The following is a 14,778-nucleotide window of genomic DNA, read 5'->3' as shown; positions in this document are numbered from 1 at the left end:
AGCGGCTTCTCGAACACAGGGCTTAATTTTGTCCGTGGGGAATTGATTGGATGGTTGTGGTTTGCTATTGGTCGATCTCATGTGAGTGACAGGTTGCCCCGCCCTCACGCCAGTAAACATCATCAGAGAAGAGATGTCACTGCAAGAGGATTAAAGAATATAATTAAAGATTATGAGGGTGGAGGGATAAATCATTTAATAAATACTGCAGTAGTCAATTGTCAATTTTGATTCCATGGTGACTATTGGCCTTTATTCATTAAATGTATAGAATAGCACTTAATTGAAACATTTCAGTTGCGTCCAAAATCGCTTACTGTCTGAGCTTGTACTACGTTTGAATTTGAGTTTACTTCAGGGCCGTTAAAAAAAAGTACGCTCTATGAATGAAATTCAGACATAAAACATCCGCCATGCTGTTACTGTCATGTGACTAGGGCTGCACGATTACAAATCATAATTCTCGATTATTCCCTTGAAATTGTAATTGCGAAGAGGAAAAAAAAAAAATCATAAGCACACAGAGAAATGTACTTTTTTTTTTTTTTTGTAATTATGCCTTTATTACATAATTGTGGCATCCGTAATTGTAATCACGATTACAAATGTAATGAATTGTGCAGCCCTGCATGTGACCTACAGCATCATTTGTGTCGCTTCACCTCCATTCCTAAATCCTCTCCCGTGGCCTCATGGGATTGTAAAGTGTCTGTCAGATGCACACTTCAGAATCTTGCCGGAAATACTAGGTCATCCAGGGACTTTTTGCCTACTGTTTTTCAAATAATATCTATTTGGACTAGGGATGTTAATGATTAATCGATGATCGATTAATTGTCGATAATGCATTTAATCGATAAAAAAAAAAAAAAAATCGGTGTTTTATGTCGGATTGCAAATAGCCAAAATATCTCCAAACCACTGAAGTTGAGTGACCTTTCTTGTCAACGATAACTGTCCTCCGAGCTGCTCGTGAGTGCTAAATTTTCTTCACTATCGCTCATTTTTCTTGCTCCACTCCACTCTAATCCTCCAAGCCTGTCGGCCACTGTCAACAACACCGCGTTTGGCACCCAGAAGCCCGGTCTGCAAAACACATGCGCAGCATTACGCATAGCGCGTAAGCATTATATTGAGACTGTTGTTATCGTTTTATCGAGGAAAACTATTTCACGATAATTATCGTTATCTTTTTATCGCCCATGACATTCGATTTTGGACACGGCGTTACTCTCCCAATTCAGTCCTAATGCAAAGCATGCAGAGAACTGAAAATCCACCCATGCCGTTTCAGTTAATGCAACAAATTATTCATGTCATCCAAGCACAAATGGTCATCAGTCATCTTTAATTTAACACACTACAGTGGACTGAGGTCACTGTTTTAGCTCATTTTAATTAAAGGGATAGTTCACCAGAAAAATTTGATTTTTATTTACTCACACTCATGTCATTCCAAACCAGAGTATGTGAGCGGAGTGGAGTGGGAGCGGAGCTGCGTGATTTTGAATGCAGTGAGGAGCGGATTTTTTAAAAGTCGGAGCATCGTGGTTTTCACTTGCTCCGAGAGTGCTCCACTACCACTCCATCACGAGTACAATTCATACCAACGGCCCATTATATAACTGCATTTTTAGCCAGAACTCGCACGTTAAACACATTTAACTAGCTTGATGCATATGGATTACTCATCAGAAAGAATGTAAAGGTTATGATGACGGCGATGGACTTGAGCGGGATGTTATAGTTCAAGGGATTTTTTGTACCTTCTACGCCTACTGAATATAATCGGGTGAAAGCACAGGTAGCACTTATTCACACACGCAATCGCTCTCTCTAATGCAGTGGTTCTCAAACCTGTCCTGGAGTACCACCAGCCCTGCACATTTTGAATGTCTCCCTATATCTGAGGCCTAGTCCACACGTACGGGTATGTTTATAACCAGAGTTTTTCTTCCTCCGTTTAAAAAAACAATCGCGTCCACACACGCACGGTTTAAAAAAAATCTCCGTCCACATGAAAACGCAAAACCGCGCTATGATTGGCTGCCTGATTTCCACATGGGTCCCATCCACGGAGGGATGCTATGGGCTCAGTGAAACCCTTCTACAAGTTTTCTTTGGACTCAGTGACAGGTAACTGTACACATGGGCAGGCCCAAGTGGACTGAAGCTTCACACACTTGCCTTACCATGTTGTATTATTGCATTCTGGCGCCTCTGTTCTGCAATACAATGAGATAACTGCGCATGTATCTGTATAGGCTACATGTTATAAGCACTATTTAGCAGAGTTATTAAAGGTCCCGTTTTTCCTGTGCAATATAACATGAGTTCATGTTTCGCGTGTAAAAAAACACAGTATTTTTCACACAATTTACTTATCTGAATACCGTTGTTTTCACTGTCCTAAAAACGGCTTGAGGATTTCCCTGTTCTAAGAAGTCCCTCCTTCAGAAATACTTAACGAGTTCTGATTGTGCCAGCGGTTCCCGTGTTGTGATTCGACAGCAGCTTAGCGCACGTTGCCCGGAAAGGTCACGCCTCTTACCATAACGGGGAGATGCATGTGCTCAAAGTACAGCGTCCCTGAAGGCCAAACAAAGGTGATTTGACTCCAGGATGAAAATAACAGCGTCTGGACGTCATGGCGACAAACACACTACAAACGCAACCGAACGCAACACTTCCTCTTCTCCACGTGGGGGAGCAACAAGACCACGCCCTCTTTTTTGCGTATTCTTGTGGGCGGAGGTTAGTCAACAAACTGCTCTACTGATTTATTGGGTAAATCTTATTAAAAACCAACATCATATGTAGTGTCCCATGCACCGACAACCATAACATTCCAGATAGTCCGCTTTCTGTTGATTCTGTAATTTCAGGCAAATGCAGGATATTTTCGCTGTGTACCAAACATACAATACGCTTCATATGATTACTCTTACATGTAAATATGTACTACATTAATTTCAAGACAAGACGACCTAGCTGTTTTGGGAAAAAAACAATAAAACCACACCTGCCACAGCAGTCTAGTTCTCCCCGCCACCATGTTTAAAGCTTATGACACGCCCATCTCGGGAATTGGGGTATCAAAATTATTTCCGAACTTCCCAGTGGTAAACATGACATCAGAGGGCGTTCATGTGCAATTTTTACCTAGGAAACTCGTATTAACGATAATTCCGATAGCACGTGAAGGCAGCATTAATCTCCGGTTTCACCATCTACACGACAACGCTGTAACCGGACTTCACCCTGGCCGGAGTTTTCAAAAAAGTCCGGTTTGAGGAACCGGATACTGCGTTTGCGTGTGGACGAACAGCCAAACCGCATAGAAAAAGCTGTGGTTTTGAAAATACCCGTGTTCGTGTGGACAGGGCCTGAGACACCCATTTCAGGTCTTGCAGTCTCTACTAATGAGCTCATGAGTTGTATCAGGTGTGACAGATGAGGGAGACATACAAAATGTGCAGGGCTGGTGGTACTCCAGGACAGGTTTGAGAACCACTGCTCTAATGCATTTAAACAAATCTTACAAATCTGAAATCTGTAATGTAGTTACCCGTAGATAAAATAACTGATGAAAACGTACTATTTTCATCTTTCCGAGCTAAATTTGCACTGCAAAAAGCAGCAATGATATTTATCTTTTAATGCTGATAAAGCCTAAGCTTGGTATGTCGTAGGAATAAATCTTTGCACACTAGTGTTCCAATAAACCCTGCAGGACAGTGGCCCTCCAGGACCGAGTTTGAGGAACCCTGGCTTAGAGCGTGGAGAGGAAATTGCTGTTGAGAATGTCTATTTACCCAAAACTCTGATGGTTCAAAACGTTCATAAAGAGATTGTAAAAGAAATCCATATGAACTGAGAAGTCTTTTAAATTAAAGCTGTTCATCATATAAAGTGAATGTGTCTCTTCAGAGGATTTGGATTTAACCGCTCGATTAATAGGGATTTATTTGACAATGTCTGATGAACGTTTTGAACTGTCAGGTTGAATATACTTTCAATGGAAAAACAGAAACATCTCAGATTTCTTTACAAATATCTCGAGTCTTATGGGTTTGGAATGACATGAGAGTGAGTTATTGTTGACCGAATTTGTATGTGTGGGTGAACTATCCCTTTAAGTAAATAGAACAAGCTAAGAGGATCCAGTAACCATCGTGATGCATTGCTTATCTTTATTTCTTTTCCCTGCAGGATTAGCATTTCCTGCCTGTTTCCAGCCTCCTGGCACTTCAGCCTGTCTCCGGTGGTGCTGCCCCGGTTCCTGCTGCCTTCCTTCAGGCAGTTGCTGCTGCTGGGTCTGTTGGCCGGTGTGATGGGCCTGCTGTACCTGCTGCTGGTCACGGAGAAGGGCCAGTACAGCTGGCTAAGAGAGGACAGGCACATCCACACGTAAAGCGCTTATCAGTTCAGATCACTTCTCTTACTTCTGTTACGCATCTCACAACAAATCTAATCATTGTGATCAATGTTTCTCCTCTAGACGTTTGGGTCGGGTGCCAGACATGGAGGCCACGGACACTAATAACCCCAATCTGAACTACGGGCTGGTGGTGGACTGTGGTAGTAGTGGCTCCCGCGTGTTCGTGTACACATGGCCCCGGCACAACGGCAACCTGCACGAACTCCTAGACATCAAGCAGATGCGAGACAAGCACAGGAAGCCTGTAGTGATGAAGATCAAGCCAGGTCAGTAAGGGAATGAATAGCCCCTTTTTCCACTGTTGGGCCAGTGCGAGCCAGAGCTTGGGCCCAAAAAATCAAGCCCGACCCTACTCGAGCCCATGCACGTTGTGTCCGAGCCCGGCCCGATACATTAACTGTAATTATGAACCCGAGCCCAATTTAAACCTGACCATGTGCTGCATCTAGCGGCGAGGTTGTGAATTGCAACCGCTTACCACTCCCTTTCGAAGCACATAGAGAAGCTACGGTGGCCAACACAGGACAAAAATGTAATCGTCTGAGAGAGCAGAGAGTAACTGGCGCTCTGTGGAGCAGTTTGTCCATTTAGGGCTACTGTAGAAATATGACGGTGCAAAATGACGATTTCACTGTAAGGGGACCCGCGGTGTAAGTAGATAGAAACGGCTCATTCTAAGCTAATAAAACCATAACAGTTCATTATGTAATGTCTTTATACACCACTGAAAACATAATTATGTATATTATATTGCATATCTGTCAGTAGATCCTCATAAATACTACACACTGCACATTTAATGTGGCCTGACAGATCATATCGGCCTCAATTTAAGTGGCATGTGAACAGATCATCTCTTCCTCTTTACTGCTGTTTATTAAACATGAATGAACATCAGACAGACGGTAATAAACGGTATGTTAAAAGAAACAGTACAACTTACTAAAATGTGTCATGTCTCATGTAATTGCTGTGATTCAAACGGAAAGACATCAATATAACCGCTTGTAAACAATAAGTCAGGTATGCATGCACTATATTATTCATTATATTTTAGTTTTTACTTAAGTAATGTTTTTTTTAATGTATGTTTGAAGTAGAAACATACAACCCCAAATCAGAAAAAGTTGGGACAGTATGGAAAACGCAAAAAAAAAAAAAAAAGACTTTGACTTGTATTTCATTGCAGACAATATGAACACAAAATATTTCATGTTTTGTCTGGTCAACTTCATGTCATTTGTAAATATGCATCCTTTCCTGTCATTCAGACCTGCAACACATTTCAAAAAAAGTTGGGACAGTAAAGCATTTACCACTTTGTAATGTTGCCATTCCTTTTCACAACACTTAAAAGACGTTTAGGGACTGAAGACACCAAGTGATGAAGTGTTTCAGGTGTAATTTTGTCCCATTCTTCCTGCAAACAAGTCTTAAGGTGGGCAACAGTACGGGGTCTTCGTTGTTGCATTTTGCGCTTCAAAATGCGCCACACATTCTCTATTGGAGACAGGTCGGGACTGCAGGCAGGCCAGTCAAGTACCCGTACCCTCTTCCTCCGCAGCCAGGACTTTGTAATGTGTGCAGAATGTGGTTTTGCATTGTCTTGTTGAAATATGCATGGACGTCCCTGGGAAAGATGTCTTCTTGAAGGCAGCATATTATGCTCCAAAATCTCTCTGTACTTTTCAGCATTAATGGTGCCTTCACAGAAGTGCAAGTTACCTTTGCCAATGGCACTGACACAACCCCATACCATGACAGACCCTGGCTTTTGGACTTGTTGCTGGTAACAGTCTGGATGATCCTTTTCTTCTTTGGTCCGGAGCACACAGCGTCCATTCCTCCCAAAAAATTCCTGAAATACTGATTTATCTGACCACAGTACACGTTTCCACTGTGTGATGGTCCATCCCAGATGCCTCCGAGCCCAGAGAAGTCGACGGCGCTTCTGGACACTGTTAACATAGGGCTTCCTTTTGGCACAGTACAGTTTTAACTGGCATTTGTGGATGTAACTACGTATTGTGGTACTTGACAAAGGTTTGCCGAAGTAGTCCTGAGCCCATGTGATGATATCGCTTATAGATGAATGACGATTCTTGATGCAGTGCCGCCTGAGGGATCGGAGATCACGGTTGTTCAGCTTAGGCTTGCGCCCTTGTCCTTTACGCACTGAAATTCCTCCAGGTTCCTTGAATCTTTTCATTATGTTATGCACTGTTGAATGTGAAATATCCAAATCTCTTCCTATCTTTCTTTGAGGAACATTGTTTTTAAACATTTCAATAATTTTCTCACGTATTTGTTGGCAAACTGGCGATCCTCGGCCCATCTTTGCTCCTAAAGGATTAGACCTTTCTTGGATGCTGCTTTTGTACCAAATCATAATTACAATCACCTGTTGACATCACCTGTTTCAAATCACATCATTATTTAACCATTTCACCTCATTACTAGCCCTAAATTGCTCCTGTCCCAATTTTTTTTTTAAAGTGTTGCAGGTCTGAATGACAGGAAAGGATGCATATTTACAAATGACATGAAGTTGACCAGACAAAACATGAAATATTTTGTGTTCATTTTGTTTGCAATGAAATACAAGTCAAAGTAAATTTAGAAATCACTTCTTTTTTTTTTTTGCGTTTTCCATACTGTCCCAACTTTTTCTGATTTGGGGTTGTAATTATATCACATAGGTATTATTATAAAAAAAATTGTATACAAATCAGTTTTTATTTGAGTGTTGATTATTACATTAAAATAGCAATTGGTCTCTGTTGTTAAAATTGACTTACTTTACATGATATATATCCAAATTAATCTGCATTGAATCAAAATTGAACGTTGTGTCAGTAATACTATTTGATGTCTTTTCAGGTATCTCCGATTATGCATCCACACCAGAAAAGGCCAGTGACTACATCAGCCCTCTTCTGAGCTTTGCTGCTCAGCACATCCCTAAAAACAAGCACCAGGAAACACCTCTCTACATCCTGTGCACTGCAGGAATGAGAGTCCTGCCTGAAAGGTGTTCAATCACACACTCATATTAGTTGCATGCTGTGGGAAAGCCGCCACATGTGCTAAGAGATTGTGTTTGTTTGCAGCCAGCAGGAGGCCCTGCTGGAGGATTTGAGGACTGACATTCCTGTGAATTTCAACTTCCTGTTCTCCGACTCGCATGTGGAAGTTATCTCAGGCAAACAGGAAGGTAAGAACCACCGCTGGTAGTCATCAGTTCATAAATGCAAGGGTTCAAATGTTACACAAATCTACACTACCGTTTAAAAATTTGGGGTCTGGAAGATTTTTTATTGTGCTTACTAAGGCTGCATTTATTTGTTAAAAAATGCAGTACAAATATTGTGAAATATTATTAAAATGTAAAATATCTGATATCTAGCTTTGAAACTAGACGCACCCAGCAGCAGCAAATCTAATTTCTTTAGCCTATCAATCTAGCAACTTTCCGTTGGCTTGCGAGCTGGAAAAACCAAACTCTGGTCAGGCCAATCACATCGTGTATAGAGCCGGTGGGCAGGCTTAACATAATGGCGGCAGAGTTGCCGCGGTTGCTGCCTTTCAAATCGGTTTTGGCTGCTACTCTAGAAGACTTGGGAGTTAAGCTTTTCTTTGTGAAAAGAACAAAGAACGGCACTGAAGTCATTCTTAGCGCTATCCTATTGCGTGCAGAGGGAATTTGAAAGACAACCGTTTATCCCGCCCCTCGGATTGAGCCCTGCCAATGGTGTGTTCCCAGACCCAACATCTTGATGTGTTGATTGTCAGGCTACCTGATATCCAAAATAATCAATATTGAATCAAATCGAACTGCATGCTTGTGAATCGAAATCAAATCGAGTTGTGCTGCTTAATATTTTCATGAAATCTTTGGTAATTGTTTTTTAGAATTCTTTAAAGAATAGAAATGTCAAAAGGACAATTTATTTGAAATGGGAATCTTTTTTTATAACATTATAAATGTCTTTAATGTCTCTTTTGATCAATTTAATTTAAATTCCTTGCTGAATAAAAGTATTTCTTTAACAAAAAAAATCTTTTTTTGCCGAGTGGAAATCTGAATTCTGTGGAATTGTATTTATTTATTGTCTTTTTGCAGGAGTATATGCATGGATAGGTATCAACTTTGTTCTGGGACGATTCAATCATGTTGAGGATGGTAAGAGATATTGTGCCATTTTCTTCTAATAACATTTTAAACGTCCTACAAAAGATTTTTTTCAGTTATACTTTTCTCCTTTCTCTCTTTTTAAAAAAATATTTTCTTGACTTGTGTCTCAGAACATGAGGCAGTGGTGGAGGTGCAGGTTCCTGGCAGTGACCAGCAGGAGACGCTGGTGCGCAAGCGTACGGCTGGCGTATTGGACATGGGTGGCGTCTCCACTCAGATCGCATACGAAGTGCCCAAAACTGTAAGCTTTGCTTCTCCACAACAGGTTATTATCTGACAATTTCCCATATATTTGAAAGCTAAGTTTGGCTTTTTCATTCTCATTCTCTCATTCTTGTTCTCCTGGTATTCTGTGGTCCTTGGCCCAGTCAGTGCAGTACAAGCCCATGGTGAATTTTGCTGAACTGCCTTGGACTGAGATGAGCCTGCTGCATGCTCATATAGCAGCATGGTGCTTAAGCTCTGAGACGATACTAACCGCTCCTCAGCAGTCATTAAAGGGGACCATATTCATCACTTCAATTCATTTGATCCCCGCCTCCTTAAGTTTTCTCATGTCAAAATTTTTGTTTCATAATAATAATCAGAAAACTGTTGTTCAGCACACTCTTGTGGAAATTTGCAACTATTTTCCATTTTGGTTAATTGGTGACTAATTCATACGAATCTCATTCGGAGTAATTGGCAGGATCCCGTCCGGAGTAATTGGCAGGATCCCGTCCGGAGTAATTTGCAGCGTCCCGTCCGGAGTAATTAATTCGCAGGATCCCGTCCGGAGTAATTAATTCGCAGGATCCTGTCCGGAGTAATTCATTGGTAGGATCCCGTCCGGAGTAATTCATTTGCAGGATAACGTTCGGAGTAATTAATTCGTAGGATCCCGTTCTGAGTAATTCGCAGGATCCCGTTCTGAATAATTAATTCGCAGGATCCCGTTCGGAGTAATTCATTCGCAGGATCCCGTTCGGAGTAATTAATTTTTAGGATCCCGTTTGGAGTAATTAATTCACAGGATCTCGTTTAGAGTAATTCACAGGATCTCGTTCGGAGTAATTAATTCACAGGATCTCGTTCGGTGTAATTTCCAGGATCTCGTTCGGAGTAATTAATTCGTAGGATCTCGTTCGGTGTAATTTGCAGGATCTCGTTCGGAGTAATTAATTCATAGAATCCTGTTCGGAGTAATTAATTCGTAGGATCCCGTTCGGAGTAATTCATTCGTAGGATCCCGTTCGGAGTAATTCATTCGTAGGATCCCGTTCGCAGTAATTAATTTGCAGGATCCCGTCCGGAGTAATTGGCAGGATCCCGTCCGGAGTAATTTGCAGGATCGCATCCGGAGTAATTCGCAGGATAGCGTCCGGAGTAATTTGCAGCGTCCCGTCCAGAGTAATTAATTCGCAGGATCCCGTCCGGAGTAATTAATTCGCAGGATCCTGTCCGGAGTAATTCATTGGTAGGATCCCGTCCGGAGTAATTCATTTGCAGGATAACGTTCGGAGTAATTAATTCGTAGGATCCCGTTCTGAGTAATTCGCAGGATCCTGTTCTGAATAATTAATTTGCAGGATCCCGTTCGAAGTAATTCATTCGCAGGATCCCATTCGGAGTAATTAATTCGTAGGATCCCGTTTGGAGTAATTAATTCACAGGATCTCGTTTAGAGTAATTCGCAGGATCTCGTTCGGAGTAATTAATTCACAGGATCTCGTTCGGTGTAATTTGCAGGATCTCGTTCGGAGTAATTAATTCGTAGGATCTCGTTCGGTGTAATTTGCAGGATCTCGTTCGGAGTAATTAATTCATAGAATCCTGTTCGGAGTAATTAATTCGTAGGATCCCGTTCGGAGTAATTCATTCATAGGATCCCGTTCGGAGTAATTCATTCGTAGGATCCCGTTCGCAGTAATTAATTTGCAGGATCCCGTCCGGAGTAATTTGCAGGCTCGCATATTGAGTAATTCGCAGGATCGGGTATGGAGTAATTCGCAGGATCCCGTCCGGAGTAATTCGCAGGATCGCGTCCGGAGTAATTCGCAGGATCGGGTATGGAGTAATTCGCAGGATCGGGTATGGAGTAATTCGCAGGATCCCGTCCGGAGTAATTCGCAGGATCCCGTCCGGAGTAATTCGCAGGATCGGGTATGGAGTAATTCGCAGGATCGGGTATGGAGTAATTCGCAGGATCGCGTCCGGAGTAATTCGCAGGATCGGGTATGGAGTAATTCGCAGGATCGGGTATGGAGTAATTCTCAGGATCGCGTATGGAGTAATTCGAAGGATGCCGTTAGGAGTAATTTGCAGGATCCTGTCTGGAGTAATTCGCAGGATTAGGTTAGGTTCAGGGGACCGTCATTCTAAGTTGTTTTTTTTTTTCAAAAAATTGTGAATTGGTGGCGAATACATACGTGAATTCATAGGATCACATTTGGAGTAATTCGTAGGATCCCATTCAGAGTAATACGTACAATCTGCCTTCGGCCCAATGAAGGTTAGGTTTAGGGGTGGACATGCATGCCTAGTTTATGTGTGAAACAAATCATAAAAAACCCCCCAAAAAAAACACGTAAAATACATTTTCTCTTAAAATCAGATTTTGATTCGATTAACATTTCTTACCTCTTTCTGACTCATCATCATTAATCCGTTTTTCCTGCTGTACCTTTTAAGTCTTCTACATGTCAATTACATAACCCTGTTTTACTTTTATTTATGATATCACCCCCTTAAACAATATTGGAACATTAAATTGAATCCCAGTAATTTGGTGAGAGTTTCATAGTCTAATATTAGTCTTCAGTTTTGTGTGTGTGTGTGTGTGTGTGTGTGTGTGTGTGTGTGTGTGTGGGTAATATAATATTTGACCTAATTCTCTTTAATAGTTTTAGAGGAAAACTCCTAAGTACAAATCCTGATGGATTAACAGGATGCCTGCCACTGAAATCAAATGCAATCAGAATGAAGTGTTCAGTGTTTTCATTGTGTTGTTCAGTGTTTTTCTGCATCTGATTTAGAGCTTGTGAGCTATTAAAGGGATGTTCTCAGATCAGCTCTCTTGATGCTCTATGTACGGCACCTGTGCTGTCGATTACCACTCAATAATTCTGTTCATAATCTCTTATTTTGTAAAAACAACAACAAAAAATTTTACAGTTATGCATTTACAATGGAAGGCTATGGGTCAAAACACTACTATTCAAAGTTTGGGGTTGGTTAGATTTTTTTAATAATATTTTTGCAAGAAGTCACTTTTTGGGTCCATTCTTCGTACATCGCTAACTCCGTTAGCTGGATTTGATTGTTGACGATTTGGCATGATCTTGGATTGTTTGGTTCTTCTATGCTCATCCTGGACTTGCTGTCATAGCAACAGGTCCGTAAGCTTAAACCTACTCACGAGCAGGCTTATTTCATGTAAACAGGATTAGATAGCATCTTTTTAAGCGCCGTCGATACTTAAAATTTGTCCCAATCACTGATATTTTATAACAAGAGTTACTTACTGAACCAGGAGCAATAATAATTTAAAATAAAAACAATAATAATATAAAAATGTATTTGAAAATAATAATATAATGTTGTGTATAATACTACAGCGCAGAGAACTTAAATTAATGCTGTCACATAACAAATCTACTTCAAATTGAATAAAAATTTAAATGAATTGCTAATTAGAACATTGAAATGAAAATGTACAAGTGTACAAATACTATAAAACCGTGACTATAAATAATTGGGAATAATGTTTAAAAAAAACCAGTGCAAATTTAATTTATCTATTATAACTTTTATGTTGTTTTGTTCGCTTGGCTGTTTCCTTATAAAGGTCCAGAAAATATATATATATATATATATATATATATATATATATATATATATATATATATATATATATATATATATTTTTTTTTTTTTAATTTGTCAAGTTTTTTGCCAGGTCGCTTTTTTAATTATATGATGTCATTACGTTGCTGTCTTGACACCAGCCAATCGCTGCATTGCTGATCGTGGTTTTGAGTATCGATGCATCTGCCCTCTTCAGGGAACACAAGAACGCACAGTAATCTTAGATAACTTAATCCAGATATTTTAATCCAATCCACAAATTTGTTTGAAGAACCAAATTAGCCAGAGATCAGTTATCAAGATTAAAAGATCTGGGATCTGTCAAGCTGACCCCAGCTCACCAAGGCTACATTTGATCAAAAATACAGTAAAAACAGTAAAATTGTGAAATATTTACAATTTAAAATAACTTTATTAAAATTTTCCATTTGAATATTTTGTAATTATTAAAATGTAATTAATGCCTGTGATCAAAGCTGAATTACTCCAATCTTCAGTGTCACTTGATCCTTCAGAAATCATTCTAATATAATGATTTGATGCTCAAGAGACATTTCTGATTATCAATGTTGAAAACAGTTGTGCTGCTTAATTTTTTTGGGGAAACCTATGTTTTATTTCAGGGTTCTTTTAATAAAAGTAAAAATAGAATTTGTTCGTAACAAAGTCTTAACGTTCACTTTTGACCAATTTTACGTGTCCTTGCTGGATAAGGACAAGGTATTGACTTCCTATAAGGAAGAAATTGCTGACCCCAAACTTTTCAACTGTTGACACTGGACTGAAACATTGTGTTAACATGACACTAGTGTTATAAGATTACAAACTAACTTGGTCTATGCTAAATTATAGCCAGTGTTTCAACTCCAGGATATCAGGAATATCCCAAGAAAAATCCCTCCACAGGAGCTCCATAGACTTCCATTGTAAGGGAATTCATGTAAATGTTCATTTTTACTGAGGGATGAGTCCAATATTTCCTGTGGTAATCGACACGCCACAGATGCTTTTGATAGAGCTCCACTTGTTCTGAACCCTGAACATTCTTTTAAATGTCATCGTACAAATATGATGCTGCTTCTCGCTTCACTTGCTTTGCTGCCAATGTGTTTAAAGAAACGTTCAGAGCAGATCTGTAGATCTGTATTTTTAGAAGACTGTGTTGCCCAGGAGGAACCTCTGTTAACATCTGTTTTCCACAGCTGTCTTATATTTCTCTCTCTGTGCTACCAGGAAGAGATAGCCAAGAATTTGCTGGCGGAGTTTAACCTGGGCTGCGACGCTCACAGAACAGAACATGTGTACCGTGTTTATGTCTCAACATTTTTGGGTTTCGGAGGAAATGCGGCCCGCCGGAGATATGAGGAAAACCTCATCAGCACCAGACAAATCCAAAACAAGTATGATCAATATTTTTTTTTACTTGAGCTAGACGATATACACTACCAGGGCTTGACATTAACACCTGCCAACCCACCAAATGGGTTGATTTCAGCAGTGGCATTAAATTGTATATGTAATAAGTGCAATGTAGTGTTGTCAAAAATATAGATTTTCGATACATATCAATACTGAAATATCTGAATATTAATTTTCCGCAGAATAGACACACGACTCCAGCGTCTCTTCCTCTCTCTCTCATCTCTTCGACAGCTGGTGACACACAAATCTGACTCCCCTCACTCATGATTGCGTCAGTTCTGTTTGAAGTGAATGTAAACAGTTGATAAAAAAAACACATGTGTAACAGTATCCGTACGTTGGGTCTTAAAGTGACAGCAGCCTAATATACCTGCTCCCAAATATATCATATTAATATTAAGATCATATTAAAAATATATATATGGCAGTTTTTCCCCATGGTATAGATGTCAAAATTGTGGCCAGTGAAAATGTAAGTGGCTTGTAACTTTGGAAAACCACTAGCCACAGTGGCTGGTGAGCAAAAACGTTAATGTCAAGCTCTGTACACTACCTTTCAAAAGTTTGAGGGTCAGTAAGATTTTTATTATTTTTTTAAATAAATTAATACTTTTATTCAGCACAGATGCAAAAGTGGCAGTAAAGACATTTATTATGTTACAAAAGATTATATTTTAAATAACTGCTGTCATGTTGAACTTTCTATTCAGCAGAGAATCCTAGGAAAACATTTTCAACATTGATAATAAAAAATAAAAAAAAGATTTCTGAAGGATTATGTGACACTGAAGACTGGAGTAATGAGTAATGATACTGACAATTCAGATTTGATCACAGGAATAAATTACATTTCACAATATATTAACATAGAAAA

At 39.8% G+C, this 14,778-nt stretch overlaps 1 protein-coding gene across 4 annotated transcripts in view; it reads left to right on the top strand.

The window, feature by feature from the left end:
• The window catches only part of entpd4 (ectonucleoside triphosphate diphosphohydrolase 4), a 29,861-nt gene that overhangs the window by 2,029 nt on the left and 13,054 nt on the right, over window positions 1-14,778 (top strand). The window contains exons 3-10 of one of the 4 annotated variants that reach the window (XM_079826767.1): window positions 4,213-4,410; window positions 4,502-4,707; window positions 7,322-7,472; window positions 7,552-7,655; window positions 8,565-8,624; window positions 8,747-8,877; window positions 9,005-9,025; window positions 13,716-13,882. In XM_079826767.1, the coding sequence (XP_079682893.1) occupies window positions 4,213-4,410; window positions 4,502-4,707; window positions 7,322-7,472; window positions 7,552-7,655; window positions 8,565-8,624; window positions 8,747-8,877; window positions 9,005-9,025; window positions 13,716-13,882 (1,038 nt within the window). Of the gene's footprint in view, window positions 1-4,212; window positions 4,411-4,501; window positions 4,708-7,321; window positions 7,473-7,551; window positions 7,656-8,564; window positions 8,625-8,746; window positions 8,902-9,004; window positions 9,026-13,715; window positions 13,883-14,778 lie in introns of all 4 variants that reach the window. The other 3 variants (XM_079826765.1, XM_079826766.1, XM_079826768.1) reach the window with 3 other exon arrangements.

Source organism: Gobio gobio, assembly GCF_949357685.1.
Source record: "Gobio gobio genome assembly, chromosome: 10".
Lineage (NCBI taxonomy): Eukaryota > Metazoa > Chordata > Actinopteri > Cypriniformes > Gobionidae > Gobio > Gobio gobio.
This window is presented reverse-complemented; position numbering and strand designations above follow the sequence as displayed.